Here is a 27262-nt window from a genome sequence, read left to right as displayed (position 1 = left end):
GCATTAGCAGCCAACCCTCATTGTGGCTGGGGGATAGAATTCTGCCCCAAACAGGAATTTCCAGGACACCAACGACATCCACTCTTCAGTGAACTGTCCTCAGTTCCATGAGTCTCCTTTGGAAATGAGCAACATAGAAGAGTCTATCTAGATACATAAGTATATATATACTTATTATATAGAAGAGCATATATATATCAATATAGATAGATAGATATAGCTAGATATAGATACAGCTATAGGTCTGGGCTTCCCTGGTGGCTCAGTGTTCTTGGCAAGAATTCACTTGCCAAGCAGGAGATGCGGGTTTGATCCCTGGGTCAGGAAGATCCCCTGGAGAAGGAAATGGAAACCCACTCCAGTATTGTTGCCTGGAAAATCCCATGGACAGAGGAGCCTGGTGGGCTAGAGTCCATGGGATTGCAAAGAATCGCAGTCGACTGAAGCAACTGAACACAGCACAGCACATAGATAATGAAGAGATGGAAGGCTTGGGATCACGAAATCAGTTCCTGAAAACATCGAACTATCTAAAGACTTGTCCCACCAGATTCTCTGGAGCACAGAGTGCCGAACTCCACGCTGAACTCCCTCAGGGGGTGTGATGTTCAACAGCGGCATCAGCATAGGGTTCAGTCTCCGCGGAGGCAGAGGGAAAATGCCCTTGTTTTTGTTGTTCAGTCGCTGTCAAATGCTCTTGGCAAGGGCCAGTTAGTAGTTGACAGTATTAAAAAAAGATATTATCAACTCAACTTGCTATTTATTTCTCCTGTAAAAGCAATATATAATTACACTATATAATTTCAACATACAAAATATAATTTCATCAATAGGATTTATCCTACTAAATATGAGTTCACAAATTTCCTGCCTTATTCCGTTTTTTCAAATTCTGAAGGGAGTTCCAGAACGAATAGGACACAAGGTCTTCAAAACAGTGGCTTTTCACTCCTGACATGCTGCAGGCCAAGGCTGGACATCCTAATCTTCTTTACCTGACCCATTTCTTAGGGCTGAACTAGATGTTGCCTGAGGCTCTCCTTCCTCGCTCAAGTCTGAAGAGTCACTAATGTGCATCCCTGCAGAAAGAAATAAAAGTCCTTTACAGTCTCAGTCTGTGTCCTAGGACCAATACAGCATGGAATTCTTTAACAGGGAATTTGGAAAAGGGAAGCTTGTGTAAGAGGGTTAAGGATAATTCTCCCACCAGGCCACCCCATGGCTCCATCTGACCTGGTGGTCAAGGTTGCTCCAGGAACCACCCCCGAGGCTGAGAGTGGGCACAACTTTGCTGTGAAAGGCACTCCCTTTGGTCACTAGCTTTTACCCTTTCCTCCTGTCTGCACATATTAACATTCCTGCTTTCACTCTGTTTCTCATCCAGAGAAACCATGGAAGCAACAATTTCAACATCAGAGCCTCCATCAGCTGGGCCCTCAATGAGCACCCCTCCAACCTAGGAACTACTTTATCCTTTTATGTGAGTGAAGAATAAACTTGCATTGCACTGCGACACTTAACTTCTTGAGGCCTATGTGTTACATCAATTAGCTCAGCTCATCTAATTCATGTATAATATGAGTTATTGAAAACACCTAGAAATGTATCATTTTATTTTCAAGGATATAGCCGAAAAGCTAAGTGAAGCTTTTGTAGCCAAGAAAGGTATTTGTTACATCAAGAATTTTTAATTGTTCTTACATCTTTTCCTATTGCTTCTACTGCGAATTGATGTGTTTCCAATATCTGTAGGATCTAGGAAGCAAAGGAAAATAAAATCAGTAATCTGTAACTAAAAGAGCAGTAAATCTTGTGATTACTCACATTGGAGACAGGACGTGAACTATAAAGATGCAATGATGGTCATTTCTGTCTCGTCCCTTCTAAAGGAAAGTGATTACTACCAAATGGAGTGAAGATCCCCAATCCTTTAGCCCTGATTGCAAAGTCAAAGAAGTTTTGAAAACCAATATTTTTTTTTCCATAGGCTTACAGCTAACTAATTTGCCAATGAATCTGGACTTCAGCTGTCAGGAGTCCAATAAAATATCACAATTGATGTGCATTCACACAATTTGCTACAGCAGCACTAATATGGTATATTTAATCACAGGATTCTGTCCCAGACCCTACTGGGGTGTTTTGTAACATATAGGGTGTATACTACACTGTCTTCCTAAAATAGTAAAACATTGCTATTTTATATCTGGCTGTAAAGATTTTGTTTTAATGTTTTATTTAATTTTTTTGGAGTCTAGTTGCTTTACAATGTTGTGTTAAAGATTTTGAATAAAGGATTACAAAGGTTTGCTGAGAGTCCAAGTTGTTGGTTTTGCATCTTCTGGTAACTTTCTCTGTGTGATGTGTAAAAGATCCTTAAATGTTTATGTGCTGGAGTCTCCTCAACTGGGAAATGAGGGAACCAGTTTTCTGAGCTACCGTTTATAACAGGTTGTTGTAAACATAAAAGGATAGTTGATTGGAGAAAATATTTTCAAATATCATTATATAGACCAATGCCATATTGAGGGGTCATCTGCCAAAAGCTATAAATGAAATTTGATGGTAATAACCAGAAGCTTTTGTTTCTGTCAATACTTGGGGAGCATGGCCAGAAACTTCTGAGTTTTGAGCAGACGAGTGATGAATCAAGCAATGGCAGACTACTTCACATTGCTCTCTAGAAATAGCAGGTGGGGAGAGGCAGAAATCACTGTATAAGCTAATACTTTATGGGGTAATACATCTGAGAGCATGCAGTAAAATGACAGTGCCGTTCAACTAGAGCCATTTTGTTAATCTGAATTTATAATGGTTTATTTGCAATTTTCAGAATAGTCACAGGAGTAAATGCAGAGAATGGTCTCTGAAGGGTCACTGAACTATTGGCTGTGGAGTGTGCTCAGAGTAAATTGCATTAGAAAACCCCTGATGTCTGGAGCCCAGGGATGGCAGTCCTTACCCTCATCAGGCCCACTTCTCAGGGCTGAGCTCTGTGTTCCCCAGGGTGCCTCGTCCTCGCTGGACTCTAACGAGTCTTCACTCATTATCACTGCAGAATGGAGAAAATGTCCCTTGAAGTTCTCAGTGTGACAAAGGGACCAATATAGGAAAAAACCTGGGAAGCTCTGAAAACAAAGGCTTAGAATATACCTCGATCAGACCATCATGATCTGTCTTTTATATTCATATGATCTGTAGGCCTGTATTTTATCCCTTTACATTGCCCGCACCTGAGAAAACTTCACTCCCAGGGGGCTTCACTGCTTTGTATTGGCCCTTTATCATCTTCTTCTTTTAAATATTTAGCTGTGCTAGGTCTTCACTGCAGCTTGCAGGATCTTTAGGTGCCATTTGTGAACTCTTAGCTGTGGCATGTGGGATCTAGCTCCCTGACCAGGGGTTGAACCCAGGCCCCCTGCATTGGGACCGCGGAGTCTTAGCCACTGGACCATCAGGGAAGTCCCAGCCCTTCATCTTCTTACATCACAGTCTTTCTTTTTTCACTACCCCATTATAGATTTGTTGTTGCTATTTTGGTGTCTATGTCTGTATTTATTTTTAGCATTGCTTCTCTCTTAGAGAGACCAAGTCTGGTCTTGAAGAAGGCAGATCGCCCACTTGGCTATTTCAGCCTGACTACTTAAACAGACTCCCATCCGTTCCCCCCCGCCCCATCTAAAACTCCTTGCAATGTTTACTTGACAAGAAATAAAAATTCTATGGTTTTTGAGTACTTGACTTCTTCAAGTTTATTTCAGCCACTAGCCTAACTGATGAATACAGAAGCTAAATATGAACCATCTTAAATTAGAGCAAGTTTATATTTTACTTTAAAGGGTATAGCAAAGAATTAGAATGGGTCATTTAACACTGCTCCTTTACAACAGTGGTGAGATTTTATTTGCTCTTACCTCTTTGCCAGACCCTTTTTCTGCATGTGGTTGTTTTTCTGAAGTCCCTTGGCTGTATCTTAATCGTGGTATATTGGCTTCCCAGGTGGCTCAGTGGTGAAGTATTCGCCTGGCAAGGAGGACACTCGGGTTCAATCCCTCGGTCAGGAAGATCTCCTGGAGGAGGAAATGGCAATTCACTCCAGTATTCTTGCCTGGGAAATCCCATGGACAGAGGAGCCTGGCGGGCTTCAATTCATGGGGTCTCAAAGAGTCAGACATGACTTAGTAATTAAACAACACAGTCTCTATCAAGTAAGAGGAAGAAACAGTTATCTGTTCCCCAAAGTCTTATAATTTCTACGATAACTTGCAAGGCAGATGGGCTTGCAATGGTAAAAAAGTTTTTTTTTTTAATTAGGTTTTAGTTGTTTACAATGTTGTGATAGTTTCTGTTGTATAGAGAAGTGAATCAGCTACATGTATACACATATCCCCTTCTTCTTGAATCTCCCTCCCCCTCCCACCACCCCACCCCTCTAGGTCACCACGAAGCACTGAGCTGAGTTCCCTGTGCTATACAGCAGCTTCCCACTAGCTGTCTAGTTCACAAGCGGCAGGGTATCCATGTAGCTCTCCTGCAGATTCCTGCAGCCCTGGTCTTGCTCTCCCCGTTCCTTACCAGCCGCCCTTCCTGGTGTTGGTGTGGAGGGTTCTGGGAACTCGTCTCCATCACTGGATTCTGCGGAGTCGTCACTGCTGATCACTGCACAGAGGAACAGCTGCCCTTAGGACCTCAGGGTGGAGCCCACACAGCAGGAAACCCCAGAATGAGAGCAGCGGGGAGAACTAGAAGCTAAGTTAATTCAAGGCACGTGGTCTGTGCTTGAATGTGGGTGAGCTGCAGGTTGCTCCTGGTCCTGCATGGAAGGTGATGACGCTCACATGCAGAGGGTGGCTCCGCCCATCCTGCCCACACTCCCCTCCCCCACCCTCCTGCTACCCCTCACCCCCACCCTAGATCTACCTCTGACCCTCTACTCCATTCTACCTCTTTCTTTCATTCTCATTTTACCTCTTCACTTTCCTCCTGTCTTTGCCCATTTTCCCTACTTACACCTCTCTTTCTGGGAACTGTATCTCTTTTTCTTTTCCATCTCCTCTCACGAATATCTTGGCTCTCTGATCTTTCCCTTTTCTTTATCTTCTACCCCCCTACTTTCCTCTCTTACTTTGGAAATAGTCTCCTGGACATCAATACTTATAACCCACCATCTTCTGATATTTTTCTGATCCCTGGGGAACCTCTTCCGCTAAACTCACAGCACAGGGCGCTGGTTCCCTGCCCTTCTTGCCTCTCTCCAAAGCCACCTGGACTGGCTGGCTGGACCCTGATGCCCCAGCCTCTTGCCTGGTTCCCGTGACCCCCGCTCCACTTTCTCTCTGTCAGCCTTACCTATTACATCAGACACCTGGTTATAGTCAGTCCTTGCTTGGGCTTGCAGTTGAACTTCTGAGTTAAAATATGGGTCTTCCTTCTTTATATCCACTATATGGACAGAACAGGAATTGATTTGTAGTCCATGGTTGGATGTCTTTGCTCCTGGATCAAATTTTAATGAATGAAGAATTTTAATTTGTCTCCCCAAAAAGGAGTGAGCACCGTTCACTAGCATTAAGAAGTCTTCTCCCTGTAATCCCACTGCTGGGGGTGGGGGGCTCCACCCCACCCTTCTCCTTCCTGCTGCTCACTCTGTCCCTTCCTTTGTGTGTGTATGTGTTTTAAAACCTTATTTCAACATATACTTATAGAAATATACTCATATCAGTTAATAGAATGCAATTTAACTTAGCCTATGCCATTTGGAGATGGAAATGGCAACCCACTCCAGTGTTCTTGCCTGGAGAATCCCAGGGACGGGGGAGCCTGGTGGGTTGCCGTCTATGGGGTCACACAGAGTCGGACACGACTGAAGTGACTTAGCAGCAGCAGCAGCATGCCATCTGAACCAAAAAACTTGGTACATGGTTTGCTTAAAAAAGAAAGAGAATGTATTTGCAATCTGGTTTATTTTTATCAATTACAAATGTATATAAAAGATCCTCTATCAAATGCTGCTAAATCAAAGAGCATGAACCTTGACAAATTAAACTTTGCTTTGTCTCTGAAAAATAGCACGTATTGAACTGCAAAAGTTTATAAAATTGGTGCAACAAAACATTGTTGTAATATTTCAAGGCCAGTTCACAAAGTTCAATAACTGATGGACGTTGACAAGGGTGAGGGGATCCTCTGTGTACATGTGAAAATATAAAAGCTATCTCATCTAGTTAATATTACAGATAGATCCCAAATCTACTCAAACCAAGATTCATATAATGTCTTAAATCTGAATACACACTATCAGTCCAGTTCACCTGCTGAGATCAACAAGGAAAGTCTACACAGTAGCTGTTTTTCTGATTTGTGCAAAGAAAGAAAATGAAGTTTCTTCCCCCAGTCTAGAGCTGAAACTACAAGAAAGGTATTCCTTCCATTGTCTACGTTCCTGGGATGACATGGGATGACTCGAGCTTAAATCTAAACTAGCACTCATATACAAAAGAGTCTCTGAAGTTTAAGACCACTTTAGAAGTGACTTTAGACTTTAGAAGTGACTCTAGAGGAACAAAGGAAGGGACAGGGAATCCACAAAACCTCTTCCCCAAACTGATTCCGTGTCTTCCTTTGTTCCTCCCTCAGCTCTGGGCTTTTTGCTTTTGTCTTTCCTTTCCTGGGGAGAATCTTATTTTTATCTGAGGGGTTGCAGGGCCATTTTGATCATTGAGAACACCTTATCTTTCTAAGTGGCATTAGGAACAGCCCCTGTGCCTTCATTCTGATGACTGCCTCCTCAGACGGGACAATGCCTCCATTTCTCTCCTTCCTCTTTGCTTGGTCCACATTGCCCTTTACTCATTCTCTGTGGAGCTCTCTTTTGGTGCCTCTCCCATCTTTTCCCTATTTTTTTGGTATTCATTTTTCTTTGTATCTTTATTCATACATGCTCTTTTCTCTACATTTTAAGTCAGTGTCCCACAGGGCCCAGCAGGGTCTAGAGTTGAGGCAAAGAAGGTGCCTAGAATGAGATGGTCCTCACATCTCATAAAAAAAGGGTCTCCCTGCCTCATCCTAGGCCTGGCCCTGCTGTCCTCTACCTAGTTGCTCAGCTTATCCACTCTCTATTGTACTTCCTACCTTCTCCTATTCTTTGCTTCTTAATTATTGACACGACCGGTGTATGCCTCTTCTATACCAATTTTGTCTTTCTACATTTTCTTCATCTCAAGCATTCTAATCACCAAAGGCTTCACCTATGCTGTTGTCCAACACACGAAGTCCCTCCACTTGCCTGTTCCCCTCCACACTCATCAAACCCCATCAGTCAGTCTTACCTGCTGGTTCAGACTCTTGGGCACATTGTTCATTTGTTTGTTGGCTTTCTAGAGCACCATTTTGGTCGCTGGTTCTGTCTTTCATCTTTGCATTCACCTGCTCTGTTTCACTGAGATGATCCGAGAGTCCATTTTCACGTGGGATCATACCTGAATCATGTTTTGATTCATCAATTTTTTTTTCCTCCTGCATCCATCAGCATCCAACAGGAAGATACAAACCACTTTAAGCTTTTAAAGCAGAGGGAATTTAATCCAGGGGTTGGTTACACAGCTGATGGAAGAGCAGAGGAGACCAAGTGGAAGAATGTGACAACATAAAGAAGAGTCAACAGGAAGCTATGGGAGGGATAGAGGATGAGATCATGGGCTGAGGTCACTGGGCAAGCAGAGGCTGGACCATGATTTGCCTGCTTCGTGGAAGGTGCAGTCAAGGTGCGGCTGCTGCCAGAATCGCAGCTGGAGGCATCATGGAGAAACACCTGGCTCCTCCCTTACTCCCACTCTCCTGCCAGGGGCTCCATGTTAGGAACCCAGCAGAGAGTCAGCAGCAAGGGCAGCTGACAAACAAGTCTGCAGGGGCAGCGGCCAGAGACAGAGGGCCAAGCAGAGCAGGGGAGGGGAAGGACTGAGTCCCCGGGCAAACCACCCAGAACCAGCACACACGCCCTTCCTCCATGGCAACCTAGTCCTGGTCCTCACTGATTGCATCAACCCTTCCCACTCTGTTTCCTCCAGCTTCAATAATGTATGAACACAGAGATATATTTTTCAGTGGAATTTGACTTTTTCATTTAGTGCTACTTTTGTAAACAAATTAATTAATGTAAAATGTGGTTTAAAATTATCTCTCAAAGTTTTAATATAGACTGTGGGCCCTGGTGCCTGTTCTGTGCCACATCCTGAGGACTGGGAGCCTCCCCTTGGGGTGGGGGGGGGATGTGAGACACAGCCCTACTCTAACCTGGGCATGTCAGTCCTTCTTGTTGGGTAAGACTCTTGGACACACTTATTGGTAACTTGCTATGTGTCATTTGGGTCCTAGGTTGAAGTTTCTCTCTTTATATTCCTTACTCCCCATCATCAAGATGCTCTGGGATTTCATTTCCTGGCAGGGTTGCCCCCAGACCACACTTTGAGTTTTAGAAGACTTCATTGCTTCCTCCCTCCACACCCTACACACACACACACACAATCCGTTCTCTTCTGCTCATTACTTGTCACAATTTCATCCACTCACCCCTTCCTAGTCTACCAGCTGCACTAGTAGATGAACAGCTAAGAGTATGGATTCATGCATGTTGTGTTTTTTATATTCTTAAATGTTAACTTTTTGAATAAATATCACTTTCTAAGTGTATAACTATGCTTTCAGTAATCACTTGAAAAGTCTTTTTTTTCTTTTATGAAAATGTAATAATAACTTAGAACATCCCTCCTTAAATAATCTATCCCAACTGGAAGCTACATAGTAAGGGCTTTCCACAGCTTGAGAAGTTCCCTGAGACTCTTCTACGTTACTAATTTCCAAAGGAGACTCATGAAAGAAGACATGAAATTTATTATAGACTAGTGTGCTCTATGGGTAGGGAAACTGTGCCTTTCAATTTATCTTTCTGGGTCAGGAGTAGGTGTTGCTTTTATCACTGGAAAGATCACTGTAACGGTTAAAAGCTTGAACTCTGGCACCAGACACAAACAGTGATGATGGTTAAATGTAGTAATGATAACAAATGCATGGACACATGATGCAGCCTCAGGCCGTGGGCCCCTGAATTCCTGCTGTGACGCTGTACACAGCAGCACTCAATCCTGATTCTGTCTGTATCACTATTTGGAATATTGTGACTGATCTGAAAAATGAAATCATTATGACTAACGTCTTAAATTGATATTAATTTTATTAATTTAGTATCATTACTAAGAGTATTATGGATTAATGGAGGTCAAGTGTTGTAAATAGTGGTTACTGGTTGTTAAGGTACCAAAATGTTTTTCTCGGAGGACTGTCTCTTGTTTGGAGGACAGCTCCTGGTCTCTGTCCCAGGTATGATGGGGAAGGGTTTGTATGGGAGTCATGTGGTATCCATGGTCCATGTGAGGGACCAGCAAGGGAAGAACCCTTCCCCCTGAGGATCACCCATCGCCTACTTCTCCCCTCCTCACTCTGGTTGTAGCACTAGCCTCTGCTGGACATGACATCAAAGCACCAAGGTTGCTGCCAGACCAAGCAGGACAGAGCAGAACGCTGCAAAGCCAGGAGACTAGGCCAAATGTCCAGGCCCAGAGCCTTCAGGGACTGGCAGCAAGTGCGTTTAAGGAGTGGAAGGAGTGACCCTCCCAGACAACTCAGAGAACTAAGACTGTTGTCTAAATCCTCGGAGAAAATGCAGATGCAAAGACTGACAATTCTGCGCAGTCAGTGACACAAAGAAGCAGGCTCCATAGCATATCCCCAAATGGGACACGACAGCAAAGGATCACAGAACAGTCTCCAGGAACAGACCATCACGAGACAAGGGAACTGCCTGTGAAGAGGTCAGGCTGGGATGAAAGTCTCTGCCAGTTCCTAGGGGGCAGAAAGGAAAAGTTTATTTCAGAAACTGGAGTATTAGCTAGGCTATTCTTCCCTGATCCCTTTTCAGTCTTGATAAAGATGACGTTGAAGACTGGTGGCTCAGAAGGTAAAGCATCTGCCTGCCATGCGAGAGACCCGGGTTCGATCCCTGGGTCAAGAAAATCCCCTAGAGAAGGAAATGGCACCCCACTCCAGTACTCTTGCCTGGAAAATTCCAGGGACTGAGGAGCCTGGTAAGCTACAGTCTATGGGGTCGCAAAGAGTCTGACATGACTGAGTGACTTCACTTTCTTTCTTTTTCTTTCTTCTCCAGATGTCTAGATGGAGACCATCTGGGAAATTCCAACCAACACGTGTATTAGGTCCTAGAGACTGAGATCAGCTGCACCCCTGGTTGAAAGTGCCTCAGACAGGCCATCTCCTCATGTGACCTCCACCAGCCATTCAGTGGCTAGTGATGGTGTATCTTGACTCCCACAGCCAGAGTGAACCTGCCTTGGTCCCCAGAGCTATCCATGACTGGTGACCTTCCTGCAAAGTCCTGGAGCCTCTTCCCATCCTCTCTTCTTCCACTCCCTCCCTGTACAGAATCTGTTTAATCCGTTCTGTTGGCCTCTCCATGAGGATTCAGTGTCTGATTCTCCTCCACTTTCCCCAGCCCTTGTATTCTTTTTCACTCTGTCTTTCCATCTTTATGTATTTCCCAATCTCCCAGGTCATACTAGTGGTAAAAAAAAAACTAAAAAACAAAAACCCACCTGCCAGTGCAGGAGACATAAGAGATTTGGGTTCAATCCTTGGATCAAGAAGATCCCCTGGGGTAGGAAATAGCTACCTTTTTATTCTCTCCTTTCTCTCAAACACCCACATCCACTCCTCTGCATCTCTATCACTTCCTCGCCTCTGAATCTATATGACTGCCTTTTTCCTTGAATATTCCTGCTCTTGAACAACCTCCCCCACATTTAAATCAGTCCTTTCTTCTGCCATCATGAAGGGCCTTCTCTTTGACATTGACCTTGGGCCCATAGTGCTTACCATCACACCTTCACATTGATCTTCCTATAGGATTCTTTCTAAATCACAATGACTTCCAGGCAGTCATTCTCTTTAAATCTGGCTACTGACACCCTGGGTTCCTCTTTCTTTGTCTTGGTATTTGGGGCAACAGCCTCTTGTCACAGCCAGTCCTCCAGGACTTAGCCTCTGGTTAGATGCTTATACAAACGCCCCTCCCTGCCTTCTCCGTGGTCCTTCAACATTTCTTCCCTGATTCCGAATCTTTGCTCAGGACTCGGGCCTCCACCTCCCCTTCTCCTTTTCCTCTTAGCAAGGGAGAATTGGTTTGTGCTTGGTCTCAATCACCTTGCTCAAAGCTCAGTTGGATGGCAGGCCTCTTTTGTCCATTACTTTCTTCATAATTAATTTTCTCTTGAATCACTGAAGAGAGGGAGAGAGAAGACAATTAGAGATCTCCACCAGAGACCAGGAACATCATCTCAGAATTGCACATTTAGAAATTTCCAGCTCTCGGGTCACTCAGAGATTAGTGGATCCCAACCTTCATGATAAATTTCCCCCATCATCCTTGGACAGAAAAGAGAAACCCCAGCAAGGGAGCAGTTACGTTCCCTGCACAGAAATGAGCCACTGGGAACACCCTGAGGCTGTCAGTCACGCGGTGAGGATGACACATGTTTACATAACTAAGGGAAGTGGAATGTGTGTATTGAACTGTTCAAACTGTAAGAAAGAAACAGATTCCCTCTGGAGAAGGGCTAGGATCCTAGCGAGATCTGTGTGTGTAAAGAGAAAGTCCAAAAGCTTTAAAGATGGTACTAGATAAGAGGAAAGTTGGGGATGAGTGGATTGCAAAGAAACAAGCCAGAAGATGCGGGAGGAACTCTAGACACCTCCCTGGGGTGCCCCAGATCCCAGGATGCAAGAAGGACACTCTGAAGCTATAAGCAGGGAGTGCCTGTTACAGCGCTGCAGGACATCCCCATGACACCTGGACCAGGGACCCACGAGACTGCTAACAAGAACCAGGACGCCAGCCCAGAGCCCTGCATGTAGATGACCTGGCAAATGTTGGAAGAAGGAAGTAAACCAGGCACCCTCGAGGGTAGGTCTCTGCTGTGAATCCAGGGAAGGGATGTTAAGCCTGGGCCACCCCAGGGCTGATGGCAGGAGCTCCTCCTGGGGCAATGCCTGTAGTAGTATCTCTTTACTGTCCAGTAAACAAATTTCAAATTCCTTACCTTTAGATTTAAGACCTTTCAAGATCTATTTTTTCAAACACATCCCTCTTGAGTCAGCTCCCACAGTCTGCTTCTCACTCTGAGTGACACCACTTGACCATGTCCTTTTCCAGAAACTCTAGAACCCTTCTCACTCTCTGCCTGTTCCTGTAGCACCCTCTCTCCTCAGTTCATAGAATCATTTTTCCTGTGAATTCTCCATCACTCTTGGGAAGTCTTAGCTGAGACCAAATTTTTCGTGTAAAGTCAAAACAAAAAATCTCGGAAGGACATCTTCCTTACATAGTACCAGGTATAAGCAGTGCTTTCTCCGGAAAAAGTGGTGAGCCAAAGCTTTAGTTTTGAGTAGCATCAAAAATAGTCTGGTAGAGCAGTAGGTTTTGTGATATTTAAGCAATGTTTGTTTTACCTCTTTGTGGTGAAAGTTAAATAAAACCACTTCTCCTTAAAGACAAATTTGATCTTGAGTTAACTTTCAGTTAATTACTCTGAAAATCTGATGAAGGTGAACTCTTGTCTGTGTTACTAGGCCAACCCTGGGTTTAAGGTTAAAAAATGACATGTGACTGGTAAACTGTGTGTAGACTGGTTGGGACTCTCTATGGACTATTCTTGGGTCTTCCTTCAAAGCAGTGACTCTTGTCTCTCGTGGGGTCCCTGAAAGTTATGACTATAGAGTTGTTGAATTTTTGATGCCCATAGACATGGTACTGCTACTCCAGGATGGATCCTGCACCCACAGCTAAGCTTAAACTGGGTAGTAGTCAACTGGGTGGACTGCTGTGTAGACCACTGCTGCTCTGCCATTTGTCCTTCTGTCTAAATTGGATGGCACTGTGGCTCTGGTCCTCCTGTGAGTCTAAGTGCCTAGGTAAGCAGACCTCCAGGTGGGTGTTGTACCATAGCCATTACAACGTGAGCTCTAAGAAGACTTAGGGTATGCCTGTTTTTTTTAACTGTTATGTCCCCGCTGCTCAGCACTAATTATGGCACATGATGGGAGCTCATTATATACTTGTTGACCAAAATTGACCTTGAACATCAAAAGGTAGATAATAAGATAATTACCATTTTCGAAGCTTTTATAAATGTGATTTAAATCAGGATATTCCTGCATGTTGACCTCACTGAACAAAGCTTCCAGAAGCGACAGGTTAAATGTCTTCTCCAGCTCACTGAGAACATTGTACACCACTCTTGGTACAGGGACGAGGTTTCTACAAGAATCTTGACAGTCCTTAAAAGCATTGAATGGGAAAAATAGAAATGCAGACTTCCAAGTTACAAGAGAGCCCTAGAAAGAGATTTCAAGTTAATGTGTTCCGATTTGCATAAATAGGTATCTTTTCACATAGAAGTTTAGAATTTCTGTATATTTGTATGGCTAATAAGTGAAACAATAAACCCTCTCTTCTTGAAACAATCCATTTGTGAATCTGATCTCCTCACCCTCATATATATTATATGTAAGAAGGCACAATTCTAAAGACTAAAAGTGGGTTCAAAGTTAACGAATATGTAACTCTCTAAGAGCCTGGTCAACTCTTTGAGGAATAGACTTGGCAGGTGACGAGCCACTATTCTGTTGACTGGACAACTCCTGCCCTTTCACCAATACTGACTTCACCTGGAAGAGCTCAAGGAAGCCAGGTGACAGTTTTCCATATTGTGAACTTGGCCACAGTTTGAAAGCATATTTGTAGGTCAAACTGAAGATTTGCATCTCTGTAATTCCAGAAACACCTATTGCTAAAATTAACTCAAATTCCAAGACTCAAGAATACCAGAAAAAAAGAAAACTGAAAACTGTTGGAGAAAGAATAGCCCGCATCTACTCCCAAATTTGCTCTAACACGACATTGTCTCAGTGGGTTTTAATGTTTTCAGAGCTAACATTTTAGATCGATATTCATTGAAAAGAAATGCTCTGTCAATTACGATTTTTATCAAATCAGTAAATTAAACTTATTCATCAGTTCATTGACATTAATTTAATTTATGCTGTATTGTGTGCATTCCTACAAGGTAGTAAATATCTAGGGAGCACACCCACTTCAGATCCAGCCTGTCTCCAATGTTATTCACCCTGACTCCTGTGTTCACTACGAGTACCACCCCTTCAGTTAGAGACAAGACTGCCTCCAGTGATGTCTGTTTCTGCTCTCTCTTCCCTTTCTGCCTTTTAGGATCACTTGCATCACTACTTGAAAATGTCCCCCTCTCACTGGAGACTCTTCAGATGGCTAGTTATACCCTGATATTTGGGTCCAGGATATGAAAGTTAACCTAGTTTCAGGCCAGTTTACCAGACTGTGATGTAATAAACTTCACTTACTTCATACATTTTACTGGTGATGAGTTCATTGTCACGGAGGCCTTCAAAGAAAGGAAATGTCTTTTTTATTGCATTTGAAATCTGCACCTTTTGTCTTTTGAAGTGCCTGAATACAGTCTCATAGAAGGGCCTGTTGTCTATGTTCTGATTTTCTGAGGACATCCTAGGGAGGAAGGATACCATGTGAAAATAGTCATTCAGATTATGAGATGCTTGTTGAGGCTGTAAGATTTTGCATATAAAGGACAGGTTGCAAAGAACAAACACACGTAAGATAACTGGTCCTGAGTAGAGATCAGTTATATATATATCACATACCTGGTACACTATTTTAATAAATTTTTTTAAAAAATTGGAACAAAACCCAAATAGAGTAAACAAAAAAATGAAAACAATGAAATAAAAATTTAACCTTGAAAATGCTTCTTTATTAACTAAGAGAAAATAAACCACAGAAAGTTAGAAAATAGTGTCTCCTCTCTGAATATAGCTGTTAAAAGAAATGCCATTCTACAGATGACCAACTGGCCCATGAAAGGCTGCTCAACATCGCTAATCATTAGAAAAATGCAAATCAAAACGATAATGAGGTACCTGCTCACACTGGTCAGGGTGGCCACTGTTAAAATGTCTACAAATAACAAATGCTGAAGAGGGTGTGGAGAAAAAGTAAATCTTCTACACTGTTGGTGGGAATGTAAGTTGGTGCAACCACTATGGAAAACAACATGGAGGTTCCTTAAAAAACTGAAAACAGAGTTGTCATATGATCCAGCAATCCCACTCCTGGTCATATCCAGACATAATTAAAACTCAAAAAAATACATGCACCCTATGTTCATAGCAGCACTATTCACAACAGCCAAGATATGGAAGAAACCTAGATGTCCTTTGACAGAGGAATATATAAAGAAGATGTGGTACATATATACAATGGAATACTACTTAGTCATAAAAAATGACATAATACCATTTGCAGCAGCATGGATGGACCTAGAGATTATCATATTAAATGAAGTAAGTCAGAAAGAGAAAGACAAACATCATATGATATCTCTTATATGTAAAATCTAAAATATGGCATAAATGAACTTATTTACAAAACAGAAGCAGACTCACAGACATAGAGAACAGACTTGTAGTTGTCAAGGGGAAGGAGGAGTGGGGGAAGGATTGATTGAAAGTTTTGGATTAGCAGATGAAAACTGTTACATATAGAATGGATAAACAGAAAGGTCCTACTGTATAGCACATGGAACTATATTCAATATCCTGTGATAAATCATAATGGAAAAGATTATGAAAAGAATCTATATATATATATATGTATAACTGAATCACGACCACAACATTGTAAATAAACTATACTTCAATTAAGATGCTTTTTAAATTAAAAAAAAAGAGAAATTTCATCCTATGTTATAAACTGGTTCATAAATGATAAGATGTTTTAATAATAATATAATAAGGTATAAATTGGGAATTTCACAAGACTATCAATCATTTCTCCTGGGACTTCTACTATGTGCTAATATAAATTTCTCTGTGCTATTGTTATATGAAGTGAATGATTTTATACATCTCAATTTTAGAAATAGCAGTTCTTTCCTTCAAAACTTAATTTTAAACCTGAGTCTATAACTTGGTTCTTAGTTGTTACATAGGTCTGATATTTATCTTTAATCAACATTTCACATTTTTAAATGTTATGATGACCCATTTTAAATGTTAGCTTTCTTAGTCAAATCAAAAGAGAATTATTGTCACTTCAGTTCAGTTCAGTCGCTCAGTCATGTCCAACTCTTTGTGACCCCATGAACAGCAGCACGCCAGGCCTCCCTGTCCATCACCAACTCCCGGAGTTTACCCACACCCATGTCCACTGAGCCGGTGATGCCATCCAACCATCTCATCCTCTGTTGTCCCCTTCTCCTCCTGCCCTCAATCTTTCCCAGCATCAGGGTCTTTTCAAATGAGTCACCTCTTCACATCAGGTGGCCAAAGTATTGGAGTTTCAGCTTCAACATCGGTCCTTCCAGTGAACACCCAGGACTGATCTCCTTTAGGATGGACTGGTTGGATCTCCTTGTAGTCCAAGGGACTCTCAAGAGTCTTCTCCAACACCACAGTTCAAAAGCATCAATTCTTTGACGCTCAGTTTTCTCTATAGTCCAACTTTCACATCCATACATGACCACTGGAAAAACCATAGCCTAGTACCCAAAATCATCAGGGAAAAGTAATGTCACATTACTGTGTTGAATTTTTCATGAAAAAATTTCTACTTAAAGATCTCAGATTGAAGAGAAACATTTATCTTCTCTTTTATTAAGCCCCCACTAAAATGTTAATAAATGGAGTTGGATTCACAATGACAGGGAGAATGGCAGGAGGCAATGAGCAGGTGAGAGATTTCTACCAAAATCTGTAAGATTAAAAGTGGTCAGAGGATTGCTAATCACTGTTGAAGGTGGAGTATGCTCCCAAAGGTCAGGAAAGCAGCCAATATGTCTTGCAGAACCCTGAAGGGGCAGTGGAGATCACAAGGGAGATATGGTGTGGAAAACTGATGTATTATTTAAAAATAAGGAAGAGAACAGCACACCCTATACCCCTCAACTTGCATCCTGAGCACTTGTACCCAGACAGCCTCTCAGAGGGAAACAGTACTGTCCTTTCTGTCCCCATATATTAATTTTATCTGTTACTTGACTTCGTATATATGAAAATAACACATCACATGTGCTTTGTGTCTGACTTCTGCTTGTCATCCATATTGTTGGATGAATAGAAGTTTATTCCTCTTACTGTTGAGGATATTTTATTGTGTAGATCTAGCACAATCTGTTCATTCACTTTCCTTCTGAAGGACATTTTGGGTTGATTCCAGTCTGGAATTAGAATGAATAAAGCTGCTGTTCTTGTACAGATCTTTTGGTAGCAAGTTGTTTTCATTTCTTTTGGGTCAATGATTAGGAGTGAAATTGTTGGGTCATTGTGTAAGAGTATGTTTAATCATTTTAAAAAACTACCAAACTGTTTTTTAACATCTGTTACAAATGGCCTTTCTAATTTAGCCATCCTAGTATGTGTGAGATGATATCTCATTTCAATATTAATTTCTATTTAAAATGACTAATAATGTTGAGTACATATTCATATGGTTGGGAATTCATTGGCAATTTATACATCTTCCTTTGTGGAGTGTCCAAGCTTTGGCCCATTATCCATTTATATTACTGGGTGTCTTCCACTTATTCATGTGTAGGAATTTGTTATATGTTGTGGGTAGAAGTGTGTCAGCTGATTTATGTATTGTGAACATTTTCTCCCAAATCTGTGGCTTGAATTTCATTCTCTTAACCATGTCTTCTGATGTGGAGAAAGTTTTAATTTTTATGATCCAGTCTATCAGTATGTGTGTGTGTGTCGGGGTAGGGGGTGGGGTTAGTGACTTATGTGTACTATCTAGGAAATCTCTGCCTACCCCAAGTTAATAAAAATTCAGAAAGCAATTTACAGCATAAGCATGGGTCTGTTTCTGGATTTTTCTATTCTAGACTGTTTCTAGATTTCTATTCTATATCATTGACCTGTATGCGGATCAAGAAGCAGCAGTTAGAACTGGACGTGGAACAATGGATTGGATCCAAACAGGGAAAGGAGTACATCCAGGCTGTATACTGTCACCTTGCTTATTTAACTTATATGCAGAGTACATCATGTGAAATCCTGGGCTGAATGAAGCACAAGCTGGAATTGAAATTTCTGGGAGAAAAATCAATAACTTCAGATATGCAGATGACACCACCCTTATGGCAGAAAATGAAGAGGAACTAAAGAGCCTCTTGATGAGGGTGAAAGAGGAGAGTGAAAAATCTGGCTTAAAACTCGACATTCAAAAAGCAAAGATCATGGCATCTGGTCCCATCACTTCATGGCAAATAGATGGGGAAACATGGAAACAGTGACAGACTTTATATTTTGGGGGCTCCAAAATCACTGCAGATGGTGACTGCAGCCACAAAATTAAAAGATGATTGCTCCTTGGAAGAAAAACTATGACCAACCTAGACAGCATATTAAAAAGCAGAGGCATTACTTTGCCGACTAAGGTCTGTACAGTCAAAGCTATGATTTTTCCAATAGTCATATATGGATGTGAGAGTTGGAGCATCAAGAAGGCTGAGCACTGAAGAATCGATGCTTTTGAACTGTGGTGTTGGAGAAGACTTGATTTCCTTGGCCTGCAAGGAGATCAAACAAGTCAATCCTAAAGGAAATCAGTACCAAATATTCATTGGAAGGACTCATGCTGAAGCTCTAATATTTTGGCCACCTGATGCGAAGAGCCAGCTCACAGGAAAATACTCTGATGCTGGGAAAGACTGAAGGCAAAAGAAGAAGGGGGCAGTAGAGAATGAGATGTTTAGATAGCATTACTGACTCAATGGACATGATGAATTTGAGCAAACTCTGGAAGACCGTGAAGGATAGAGGAGCCTGGTATGCTGAAGCCCATGGGGTCACAAAGAATTGGACACCACTTAGTGACAGAACAACAATAGTTATAAAATAGGTTAACTCCTGAGGATATAACCTACAGCATAGTGACTACAGATAACAACACTGTACTGCATATTTGAAAGTTGCTAGGAGAGTAGAACTTAAAAGTTCCCATCACAATAAAAAATTTTGTGACTAAGCATAGTGATGAATGTTAACTAGACTTATTGTGATGATCATTCTGCAATATATACAAATGTATACAAAATATTCAGTCTTTATGTTGTACACCTGGAACTAATATAATAATATATGTCAATTTTACCTCAATTAAAAGTGAAGTTAGAGATCTTGAGAGGGGCAGGTTAGATTATTCTGGATTATGTAGATGAGCCCAAAATATTCACAGGAATCTTTATAAGGAGAAGAAGGGGGCAGAAAAGTTAGTCAGAAGAAGATTTGGTGATGTTGTGTTGCTGGATTTGAAGATGAAAGAAAAGGCTCTTAGCCAATGAATGCAGGGAGCCTTTAGAAGCTAAAAAAGGCAAGAAAAAGAGTCCTTCCTAGAGTCTGAGATAGAGCCACATGATTATAAAGGTGAAAAATCTCTAATATTTTTAATATTCAGTTCAGTTCAGCCACTCAGTCGTGTCCAACTCTTTGCGACCCCATGAACCGCAGCATGCCAGGCCTCCCTGTCCATCATCAACTCCTGGAGTCCACCCAAACTCGTGTCCATTGAGTCGGTGATGCCATCCAACCATCTCATCCTCTGTTGTCCCCTTCTCCTCCTGCCCTCAATCTTTCCCAGCATCAGGGTCTTTTCCAGTGAGTCAGCTCTTCGCATCAGGTGGCCAAAGTATTGGAGTTTCAGCTTCAACATCAGTCCTTCCAATGAACACCCAGGACTGATCTCCTTTAGGATGGACTGGTTGGATCTCCTTATAGTCAAAGGGACTCCAACACCACAGTTCAAAAGCATTAATTCTTTGATGCTCAGCTTTCTTTATAGTCCAACTCTCGCATCCATACATGACTACTGGAAAAACCATAGCCTTGACTAGACGGACCTTTGCTGGCAAAGTAATGTCTCTGCTTTTTAATATGCTGTCTAGGTTGGTCATAACTTTCCTCCCAAGGAGTAAGCGTCTTTTAACTTCATGGCTGCAATCACCATCTGAAGTGATTTTGGAGCCCAGAAAAATAAAGTCAGCCACTTTTTCCACTGTTTGCCCATCTATCTGCCATGAAGTGATGGGACCAGATGCCATGATCTTCGTTTTCTGAATGTTGACCTTTAAGCCAACTTTTTCACTCTCCTCTTTCACTTTCATCAAGAGGCTCTTTAGTTCTTCACTTTCTGCCATAAGGGTGGTGTCATCTGCATATCTGAGGCTACTGATATTTCTCCCGGCAATCTTGATTCCAGCTTGTGTTTCTTCCAGCCCAGCGTTTCTCATGATGTATTCTGCATATAAGGTAAATAAGCAGAGTGACAATATATAGCCTTGATGTACTCCTTTTCCTATTTGGAACCAGCCTGTTGTTCCATGTCCAGTTCTAACTGTTGCTTCCTGACCTGCATACAGGTTTCTCAAGAGGCAGGTCAGGTGGTCTGGTATTCCCATCTCTTTCAGAATTTTCCATAGTTTATTGTGATCCACACAGTCAAAGGCTTTGGCATAGTCGATGTTTCTTAATATTAAAGTAAATAAAAATGCAAAATACTTAAAAGCATATACAATATAGTCTTTTATTAAAAATGAGGACACAAATTATATATTTAGGAAAATGAATTATATATGTAAATCCATAGAAGAAGATCTTAAAGTTATACTCACAACTCTAAAAGGATTGGGGTTGAAAGCTTCAATAACTGTTCTCTGTATCTATGTGTTTGTTTTTGTTTGATTTGGTTTGTTCAGTTATTTTGTTTTTTTTCATTTGTTGTTTTTATATCCCACATATGAATGAAATCATGCGGTATTTGTGTTTCTCCATCTGACTTGTTTTACTTGGCATAATATGCTCAAAGTCCACCCGTGTTGTCATGGATGGCAAAGTTTCATCCTTTTATGACTGAATAGTAGTCCATTGTCGGAGAAGGCAATGGCAACCCACTCCAGTACGCTTGCCTGGAAAATCCCATGGATGGGGAAGCCTGGTAGGCTGCCGTCTATGGGGTCGCACAGAGTCGGACACGACTGAGCGACTTCACTTTCATGCATTGGAGAAGGAAATGGCAACCCACTCCAGTGTTCTTGCCTGGAGAACCCCAGGGATGGGGGAGCCTGGTGGGCTGCTGTCTATGGGGTCGCACAGAGTCGGACACGACTGAAGCGACTTAGCCGCAGCAGCAGCAGCAGTAGGCCATTGTACATGTATGCTACATCTTTATGCATTTATTTATTAATGGGAACTTTGTTTCATATCTTGACTGTTGTAAATAATGCTTCAGTGAATATATGAAGTGGTTAATATTACTTTTAAAAATGTGTTTTTTAATTCTTCAGATAAAGTACAATTGGAATAGCTGGATCATATGATAATTCAATTCTTAACTTTTAAAGGAGTCTTAATACTGTTTTCCACAGTGGCTGCACCAGTTTATATTCCTATCAACACTATACTGTTCCCTTTTTTCTATATCCTCTCTACTCTTGTTATTTCATGTCTTTTCAGTAACAGTCATTCTAACAGGTATGCGTTGATATTTCATTGTAGTTTTGATTTGCATTTCCCCAAAAATTAGTGATTTTGAACATTTTTTTTGTATGTCTGTTGGTGATCTTTATGCCCTCTTTGGAAAAATTGTGTATTTAGTTCTTCTGCCCAATTTCTAATCAGGTTGTTTGTTTTTGTTGTATGATTGTATGAGTTCTTTATGTATTTCACCCCTTATTAGATATATGATTTGCAAATATTTTCTCTGTTTGACAGACTCATTTTCATTTTGTCAATGGCTTCCCTTTCTGTGCAGAAACTTTTTAGTTTGATGTTGTCCCATTTGTTTATTTTTGCTTTTGTTTCCCTTGCCTGAGGGAACATATCCAGAAAAGCAATGTTAAAACCAATGTCAAAAAATGTTCTGCCTCTTTTGTCCTAGAAGTTGTGTGGTTTCCAGTCTTGCATTCAAGTCTTTAACCCACTTTGATTTTTGTGTATGGTATGAGATAGTGGGATTTATTCCAGGAATGCAAGAATGGTTCAATATCCACAAATCAATCAAAGTGATACACCATAATAATAAAATGAGAGATAAAAATCATATGACTATCTGAATAGACACAGAAAAGCATTTGAGAAGACAACACCAATTTATGACAAAAAATCTCAATCAAATGTGAATAAAAGGAATGTTCCTCAACATAATAAAGGCTATGCATGTCAAACCCACAGCTAATATCATATTCAAAGGTGAAAAACTGAAAGCTAACCCTCTAAGATTAGGAACAAGATAAGGATGCCTCCTCTTGCCACTCTTATTCAACATAGTATTGGAAAAAATAGCTAGATTGATTAAGTAAGAAAAAGAAACAAAAGTCCTCCAAATTGGAAAGGAAGAAGTGAAACCATCATTATTTGCATATGACATAATTTTATATATAGAAAACCCTAGAGACACCACCAAAAAATGATTGAAAATAAGCAAATACAGTAAAGTTGCAAGACACAAAATCAATATACAAAAATCTGTTGTATTTCTGTACACTGACAATGAGCTAGTAGAAAGAGAAATTAAGAAAACAATCCCATTTGTATCCAACAAAAACAGCAAAATACCTGGTAATAAAGGTAACAAAAGAGGTAGAAGACCTGTACACTGAAGACTATAAGACATTGCTGAAAGTGAAGACAGACATATATTTTGTGTTTGATTACCTAAGGCACTCCACAGATTTCAGTGCAATCCTTATCAAAATCCCAACCACATTTTTTATAGAAATAAAACAAAAATCCTAAAATTTATGTGGAACCACAGAAGCTCCAGAATAGTCAAAGTAATCCTGAGAAAAAGAGCAAAGCTGGAGATATTACAAGCCCTGATTTCAAATATATTGCAAAGCCATAGGAACCAAAACAGCAGAAAAACAGACACATATACCAATGGAATAGAATTGAGAAGCCAGAAATAAACCCACGCATATATGGACAACTAACTTGCAATAAAGGATCAAAGAACATACAGTGGAGAAAGTATAGCTGCTATAATAAATAGTGTTGGGAAAACTGGACAGACACATGTAAAAGAATGAAACTAGACCACTTGAATGAGTTTCCCCTCTGTATTCTTCCCATATTGTTGAAACTTTATGAATCAGAATGTACAATGTATTTCTTTTGTATTAAAAGAACAGAAAATCAAATAGATGAAGCAATGTTATTTCTGAACTGATTACTAAAGATAAGATTTTCCTTGTAGAGGAAACCTAGTCCAGAACAAAATAGCAAAGCAAAAATGAAAACACTCAGCCTGGGCTAGCCTTGTGCAGTCTTGGGTCTTTCTCTTCGTTTTACTTTCTTTGCTCAAGATTGCTGGAGGAAGACCCCAAGCCCCCAGTCAGAGGTGGGAATAGCATCAGAGCTGATGGAGACCCAGTCCACAGGACAGGCATGGGACCACACCACCCAGGCTTCAAAATAAGTCAGGGGTTTACCCCGAATTTTGTGTTTTCTAAACTACCTTCTTTGAAATGAACTATGTCAAGGTAGAGATGACCTGAGGGAAACAAGAGTGCTACAGGGTCACAAGAAAATAAAATCTTCCTGCAAAGGCTCATAAAGGACAAAGGTGCCTTCAGGCAGACCTGCCAGCCGAGCAGTGGTTGCAAAACAAGCAGTCATGTGTGTTGTGGAGGCAGGACTCAACCAGCAGGCGCCATGATGCAGTTTAAAATCCCATTTCCTCGGCACACATTCCTGTCCACCCTTATACGGCAGGCGGCAGGCGAATGCTCTCCTACACCAGGTGGAAAGCAAAGGTTCAGTGCAGAGTCCAAAAACAGTATTGAACAGCAGCATGGCCACAGGGAAAGGTGGAAGGAAGGGGGAGAAAGACTGACCTGGTGCTGAGCTCTCTGCCCCCTCCAGCCATTTTCCTGCCAGGCCTGGCCTGGGCCTGAGCTTTCCCTCCGATTCTTCCAGTCTCCCCAGCCTGGGTCCAGAGAGGCCACCGGAGCCCTGAGCCCCGCCCGAGCAGGAAGTCAGCTCTGGGTCTCACCCAGGGCTGGTGGCTCCGCCCATGGAGGGGAAAAGAGAAGTGAAAGTACTTGCCAGTGAGCTGTGCTTGGCAGACAGCGGCTCCCTCCCTCCATCCGCAGCTCCCTGGTGCTTCCAGACATCAAGACATGTGGTCCCAGGGATGCAAGACAAGGAGAGACCCTCAGGGCCTGGAGGGCCAAGGGAGGGGCAGGGCCAGCTCCCAGGGGTCCACCTGTTTGTGCAAAGACAGCAACAACATCTGCATGACCCCAACTGTCCTCAGGCTTCTGCCTTGTCAGGGCAGTTCAGAGTTTAGTATGGGGTCAAGGGCAAACTCAGTTGTGCTCCTTCCCCTTTGCTGAGATGGTTGAGGGAAGAGGGAAAGACAGAGACTTCAGATCCTCTCTCCAGCCTGTGGGAGAGCCTGGACCAACCGAGTCAGGTCCCCACATCCAGCCAGAGGGCTGGTGAAGCAGATATCCACTAGAGTTTCCACTCGGTGGCCCCTAAGTGTGACTTCTTTCAGCTGTGAGTAGAGTTCTCACCCAGCGACATTTGAAGATGAAGGGAAGGGTTTCCATCTTCTCTCTCACTTCCGTTGTTTCTTCCCCCCAAAGGAGCAAGAAGCACAGTGGTCAGGACAGAGCCCAGGACTCCAGTGAGGACTTCTTTGCCAGTGGGCAGGGTGTCAGTGCCACCAGGTCCTGCACACCTGTGAACCCCTCTCTCCCTGCCTCACTCTAGGGGTAGCAGGACTACTGAGCTGAGCCTCGTCTGGGCAGGACTGTCCTCTGCCCCTGACTCTATGGGGCACGGGGTCCACACAAGGCTGGCACAGACCACACCTGCCTTGTCTAGGGTCCCTTTTCTCTCTCCTCTCTGTTCTTGGGCGGCTGGTGGACCAGGTCAGTGCTGTGCTGTGTGTTGACATAAATGTGCCCATTTTTCTGTTGTCTGTTTAGGACCTTCAAGGTGAACACCTGGCATTAGAGACCACCTAGCAGAGGCTGGGCACACAATACACAGGACGGACACTCCCGAGCTGGGGCTGCTCCTGGCCCCTGGAGGAGACCTTCCCGTGGGTCAGAGAAAGCTGGGCCCACACCACACCCATGAGAGCAGTGAGGAGTCTGAAGCACCCGAAGTCCTCTGTGGAGAAAGCAGTTTCTTTGATCCAGGAAATAACATCAGACCCACTCAGGTTTGGGAAAGAAAAGGACCAACTTAAGTTGCAGGTTGGTCCTATGATAAACCATAATGGAAAACTATGGAGAATGTGTATATATAACTGCATCACTTTGCTGTAAGGTAGAAATTAACACAACACTGTACATGACCTATACTTCAATTAAAAAAGAAGAAGGAGGGGGAGGAGGTTGAACCCACCTACAGACCCTGCTGGAGTGATTGAAGGAAATAAGGAGATGCCTGGGGCATGTTCTGTGGCTGCGAGGAGCACTGAAGTGGGACCCTTTCTGCTATCACAGGGGAAGCCCAGTTATCAGACCTGGAAACTCACAGAGCAGGAGAGGCCATGCTTGAGGAGCAACCACGGGGCACAGGATTCGCCAGGGCGACAGGCTTCACAAGCTTCACCAGGAGCAGCTTCCGTTCAGACTTGAGTAGTGGGAGTGGTCTACATGCTGGGAGAGCCCCGTGGGGACCCGAGGCCTGTCCCTGAGACGAGACAGTGGGATCTGAACCTGCAGAGCAGGAGGAAGCAGCTGCCAGCGTGGCCCCCGGGGCCAGAGGGTCAAGACCCCGGCTCCCTCCGTGGGAGCTGAAGTGAAGGGGGATGGGCACCTGGGACCCAGGTGGTTACGCTCAGCCCGGCAGGCAGCACCTCAGTCAGCAGGGCTCCAGGCAGCACCTCAGTCAGCAGGGCTCGCCTGGACCCCCTGCTCCTCCCTCCTCCTGGGAGACTCTGGTTGGGGGTGGGTGGAAGGGGTGAGTCTGCTCCTTGCTAGGTCTCCCTGGGCTCATCCTGCCTGCAGGCGCCCGCTGGGCTCTGTCAGCCCCTCCAAGGTCAAGTGCATGGGCCCAGGGGCGGGGGAGTGAGGTGGGGGTGGGGTGTGCTTGGAGCTGTGTGATGCTGTGTGGATGTGCCCGATTCTGAGGTTCAGTTCAGGGATTTCTTTCTCTGCCACACTCTAAGCCACAGCACTAAGCCTGATTCAGCTTTTACCGTGAAGAAAGCCGACATTTTGATCGCCATCTATCTCACCTTTTTGCCTGAGAGTTGATTTCGAACACAAGTGGGGAGGGTTTATGCTCAGAATTTGGGTGTATGACTTCTCTGTGACTTTCCTGGGATTTTCCCCTCTCTCCCCAGAAAGCCTGGTTGTCCTGGGCTTCTTCCCTGGCTCTGCTGACCAGAGACAAGGCGGGCTTCCCACCGGAGTTTCAGCCGCCTTGTGCAAAAGTGGGGCAGCTCTCAGAGCAAAGTAATAATAAACAGGAAACATTCTGTCCTGTCTGCTTCCGCTGAGTTTCAACTTCCCTCCTCCATCAACCTGCTTCTGTACACTTTCTAGAAGCCCTGGTGGCTGTTCTTTGTCTACTGTCCTCACGGGAACGTCCTCTCACCCAGTTTCCACGAGAGAGATGGAGAATTTTGTTCTCTCCTCCAGACAACAGGGTGGGTGCTGATGCCCTGGGGTCCATACTGAGAGGTTCGGACTGAGGGGTTGTGCCCAAGTGACCCAGACCTCAGAAGCACCAAGTCCTCCTATAGATTCTGGGGACACAAACACGCTCCACCCAGGTAAGACCACAGCCAGGCTCCTCTGCAGCCAGCATCCCACATCTGCATACAGGTTAATGGAACTGACAGAGGTGACAGGCTTAGTGGTCATCCTTGCCCTTGGCTGTCCAAGGGGGTGGAGTGGATGCTCTCATATGATGACCCACTCGGCCTTAATCTCCAAAGCACAGGCAGTGGAATCACAGTCAACCTGCTCTGTTTGATTCCAGGAATGTGCTCCTCACTCCCAGTCTCTGCAGCCTCTCTGACTGGCCTGGGACCACCCCATTCCTCCCCTTAGACATTAGA

General features: G+C 43.1%; 1 protein-coding gene and 1 long non-coding RNA gene across 7 annotated transcripts; both read right to left on the bottom strand.

Moving 5' to 3' along the window:
- Positions 1–743: 743 nt before the first annotated feature.
- On the bottom strand, positions 744–24198 carry SP100 (SP100 nuclear antigen). 6 transcript variants are annotated; one of them, XM_081585581.1, is made up of 12 exons: positions 24072–24198; positions 14503–14665; positions 13236–13461; positions 11272–11346; positions 9835–9897; positions 7329–7478; positions 5350–5496; positions 4576–4659; positions 3915–4070; positions 2963–3052; positions 1702–1755; positions 744–1079 (listed from the first exon to the last, which is right to left on the bottom strand). In XM_081585581.1, the coding sequence occupies exons 1-12, from the start codon at positions 24101–24103 to the stop codon at positions 982–984; spliced, it is 1338 nt and encodes a 445-aa protein (XP_081441707.1). In that variant the 5' UTR covers positions 24104–24198; the 3' UTR covers positions 744–981. The 6 variants fall into 6 exon arrangements, with proteins under 6 accessions (XP_081441707.1, XP_081441708.1, XP_081441709.1 ...); XM_081585582.1 differs by having other exon boundaries at positions 13236–13404; XM_081585583.1 differs by having other exon boundaries at positions 5350–5493; positions 13236–13404.
- Positions 20937–23968, bottom strand: LOC145543576 (uncharacterized). The gene is made up of 2 exons (XR_014080878.1): positions 21341–23968; positions 20937–21212 (listed from the first exon to the last, which is right to left on the bottom strand). It is a non-coding gene; the product is annotated as an uncharacterized LOC145543576 (long non-coding RNA).
- Positions 24199–27262: the final 3064 nt, after the last annotated feature.

This window comes from Giraffa tippelskirchi, chromosome 3 (assembly GCF_054371585.1).
Source record: "Giraffa tippelskirchi isolate mGirTip1 chromosome 3, T2T-mGirTip1v1.2.pri, whole genome shotgun sequence".
In the NCBI taxonomy this organism is placed as follows: Eukaryota; Metazoa; Chordata; class Mammalia; order Artiodactyla; family Giraffidae; genus Giraffa; species Giraffa tippelskirchi.
This window is presented reverse-complemented; position numbering and strand designations above follow the sequence as displayed.

What these genes read in the sequence shown, in the direction of transcription:
- SP100 (XM_081585581.1), bottom strand. Translation starts at nt 24,103, where the DNA reads ATGGCTGGAGGGGGCAGAGAGCTCAGCACCAG. An exon ending in TTATAAAAGCTTCGAAAATG is followed by an intron (nt 11,347 to 13,235) that starts GTAATTATCTTA and finishes CCCTCTCTTCAG; the next exon opens with TGATTCAAGAGAAAATTAAT. An exon ending in TAGAAGCAATAGGAAAAGAT is followed by an intron (nt 1,080 to 1,701) that starts GTAAGAACAATT and finishes TTCTTTCTGCAG; the next exon opens with GGATGCACATTAGTGACTCT.